A 3,658-nucleotide genomic window follows, 5' to 3' on the forward strand; every position below is an offset into this window, starting at 1 on the left:
ACTCCTAGCAAGGCAGCAGCAGTGAGCCGCGCTGCAGCAAAGTCTTCTCTCTCTCGCCCCCCAATGCAGGCTCACCAGTCTGCTGCCACTCCTGCTGCTGCTGCTGCTGCTGCTGCTGCTGCTGCTGTTGCACAGAAGCAAGCCCCCCGCAAACGGCTGCGGCGGCTACTCACCAGCAGCAGCAGCAGCAGCAGCAGCAGCAGCAGCGGCAGCAGCAGCGGATCGGAAGATGAACAGATCCCGAAGCAGCAGGAACAAAACGCTCGCCAGCAGCAGCAGAAGCAGCAGCAGCAGCAGCAACAACAACAAAAGTCGCAGCAGCAGCAACAGCAGCAGCAGCAGCAACAGCAGCAGAAAAAAGAGCAGCAACAACAGCAGCAACAGAAACCACAGCCGCAACAGCAACAACAGGAGGAACAACAACAGCAGCAGGAACTGCAGCAGAAACAGCAGCAGCAGCAACAGCAGCAGCAGCAGCAGCAACAGCAGCAGCAGCAGCAGGAGCCTCGGAGGCAGCAGCCAGCAGCAGCAAAGGCTTCACCCAAAGTGCCCAAGCTGATGGCTGCTGCACGGAGGGCCCCTGCTGTGTCTTCTGCTGCAGCAGCAGCAGCAGCAGCAGCAACAGATGCTGCTTCGCCGTTTCGTGTTGCTGCTGACAAGGCTGCTGCTGCTGCTGCTACAGCAGCAGCAACAGCAGCAGCAGCAGCAGCAGCGCCTGAAGCACCGACAAAGACAACGGCTGCAGCACAAGAAGCAGCAGCAGCAGGCCCCATAGAAAAAACAGCAGCAGCAGCAGCAACAGCAGCGGAAGCAGAAGCACCAACAGCAACAGAAGCAGCAGATGCTGGAGAAGCAGCAGCAGCAGCAGCAGCAGCAAAGCAGCAGCAGCAGGCTGAACGCCGCAGGCGGAAGCGAGCTGATGAGACACCAGGGCGAGCAGAGGAGGAGTCTGAAGCAGCAGCAGCAGCAGAAGCAGCAGCAGCAGCAGAAGCAGCAGCAGCAGCAGCAACAGCAACAGCAGCAGCAGGAGAAGAAGCAGAAGCAGCAGCAGCAGCAGCAGCAGCAGCGGGAGACAAGGCAGCAAGCAGAGGAGCAGCAAGACGATGGAGAGGGGCTAAAAGAGGGAGAAGGGGAAGGGCCCCGGGGGCCCCGGGGGCCCCCGGGGCCCCCCTTCGGGTGTCTCCGCGGCTAGCGGGAGAAACCCCTATCCTAGGGTTTGGTATGTGGGCCCCCCCCAACTGGTACAGTTCTCAGCCAGCAGCAGCAGCAGCAGCAGCAGCAGCAGGAGGAGCAGCGGGAGGAGGAGCAGCGGGAGGAGGAGGAGCAGCAGCAGCAGGAACACCTGCTGCTGCTGCTGCTGCTGCTGCTGCTGCTGCTCCACAGGGTGAAGCCCCGCTGGATAACTCGCATGCAGAGACAGCCTGGATTGATGCCAGCAGCACCAGCAGCAGCAGCAGCAGCGGCAGCAGCGACAGCAGCAGCAGCAGCAGCAGCAGCATGCTTTCTGCTGATCCACACAGTAAACAGCAAACTGAGGGGGGTACCCGGGGGGCCCCTGCAGAGGCCCTGGGGGCCCCTGAGCCTCCTGGGGGGCCCCCAAGCAGCGCTGCCACCATGCCTGCTGCTGCTGCTGCTGCAGCAGCAGAAGCAGCAGCAGCAGAAGGAACAGCAGCAGCAGCAGACAGCAAAGCAGCTGAAAGAGGAAGGAGCCGCAGCTCCGACGCCCCGCCTTCAGGTACGAGCGAACAGCAGCAGCAGCAGCAGCAGCAACAGCAGCAGCAGCATTAGCAGCAGCAGCAGCAACACCAACCCCAACAGCAGCAGCAGCAGCAGCAACAGCATCTGGATTTGCATGCGTTTGTGCTTCTGCTGCAGGTGGGGCTGCAAGGCGGCGCCGTGGGGGCCTCAGCCGCAGGGCGAGCGAAACTATAGACAGCAGCAGCAGCAGCAGCAGCAGCAACAGCAGCAGCAGCAGCAGCAGCAGCAGTACAGATGACAGCAGCAGCAGCGGCAGTGCAGATAGCAGCAGCACCAGCAGCAGCACCAGCAGCAGCAGTAGTAGTAGTAGCTGCAGTACAGATAGCAGCAGCAGCAGCTGCAGCAGCGCAGAAAGCAGCAGCAGCAGCAGCAGCAGCAGCAGCAGCAGCAAGGCTCTGACAGCTGCTCCTTTGATAGCTGCTGCTGAAGCCCAGCCCCCCTGCAGCAGCATTAACGATGGTGATACAGATACAGCGAGGGGGGCCCCCCACCAGCTGGAGGGGGCCCCCCCTGCCTCTCTAAGCAGCTCTGGGGGGCCCCCCCAGGGGGCCCCCCCTTCTCGCCGAGGGGTACGGGGGCGTCCCCGCCTGAGGGGAGTAGGGGGGGCCCCCAGGGGGTCAGGGGGGCCCCCGCGAGGAGGAGGGGGGGCCCCTAGAGGAGGGGGGGGGGCCCCCAAAGGAGCAGGGGGGGGGGCCCCCAAGGCAGCAGCGGGGGGGGCCCCCAAAGCAGGCGGGGCGCAGCCTGTCTCCTCCCCTGGAGGGGTACGGCGCTCGCAGCGGTTTGCTTCTGCTGCTGGTGAAGCAGAAGAAACGTAATCAATCCCTGCTGCTGCTGCTGCTGCTGCTGCTGCTGCTGCTTTTCCAGCAGGAGCTGCAGCAGGAGCTGCACCAGCTGCAGCAGGAGCTGCAGCAGCGGCAACTGCAGCAGCAGCAGGAGCTGCAGCAGCTGCAGCAGCAGCAGCAGCAGCGGAGGGTAGTTTTGCCCTCTGCTGCTGAAGCCGTAAAGGGATGGGTGGGGTTGTGTGTTTATAGTTTATATGTCTCCTTATATTTCAATATATTATATAAACTGTCTCCTTTTGGGGTTTCTCCTTTCTAGGGGTTTAGGTCTCCTTCGCTGTGATAGTATAAAAGGAGACAGAAAAGGAGACAGTTGCTTAGAGAGACAAAAAAGGAGACAGTTGCTTATAGCGGGGAGAGAGAGAGGAGACAGTTTCTTATAGAGACAAAAAAGGAGACAGTTGTTTATAGCGGGGAGGGAGGAGACGGTTGCTTGTAGAGAAAGAAAAGGAGACAGTTGCTTGTAGAGAAAGAAAAGGGGACAGTTGTTTATAGAGACAAAAAAGGGGACAGTTGTTTAGAGAGAAAGAAAAGGAGACAGTTGCTTATAGAGACAAAAAAGGAGACAGTTGCTTATAGCGGGGAGAGAGGAGACAGTTGTTTATAGAGAAAGAAAAGGAGACAGTTGCTTATAGAGAAAAGGAGACAGTTGTTTATAGAGACAAAAAAGGAGACAGTTGTTTAGAGAGAAAGAAAAGGAGACAGTTGCTTATAGACATAAGAGGAGACAGTTGCTTATAGAAAAGAGAAAGGAGACAGTTGTTTATAGAGACAGAAAAGGAGACAGTAAAAAGGAGACAGTTGCTTATAGAGAAAGAAAAGGAGACAGTTGCTTATAGAGACAAAAAAGGAGACAGAAAGATCTCTCCCTCTGTGTGTAGAGACAAAAGGAGACAGTTACAAACAAAGTAGGTGTGTTTATACATATAATATATATATAAATACATATTTATATATATAAAAAAAAAATATATATATATATATATAAGCATATATACATATATATATATATATATATATATATATATATATAGCGGGGAGAAGCACATATATATATATAT

The 3,658-nt window shown here is 56.5% G+C and overlaps 1 protein-coding gene across 1 annotated transcript; it reads left to right on the forward strand.

Moving 5' to 3' along the window:
• Positions 1 to 63: 63 nt before the first annotated feature.
• Positions 64 to 2,888, forward strand: EMH_0016500 (uncharacterized protein; the record flags this gene model as incomplete). The annotated part of the gene is made up of 4 exons (XM_013500652.1): positions 64 to 1,735; positions 1,876 to 2,519; positions 2,623 to 2,769; positions 2,865 to 2,888. The coding sequence occupies 4 exons, from the start codon at positions 64 to 66 to the stop codon at positions 2,886 to 2,888; spliced, it is 2,487 nt and encodes an 828-aa protein (XP_013356106.1).
• Between the last annotated feature and the right edge of the window lie 770 nt (positions 2,889 to 3,658).

The sequence above is a fragment of the Eimeria mitis genome, genomic scaffold, assembly GCF_000499745.2.
Source record: "Eimeria mitis Houghton genomic scaffold, Emh_scaff568, whole genome shotgun sequence".
In the NCBI taxonomy this organism is placed as follows: Eukaryota; Apicomplexa; class Conoidasida; order Eucoccidiorida; family Eimeriidae; genus Eimeria; species Eimeria mitis.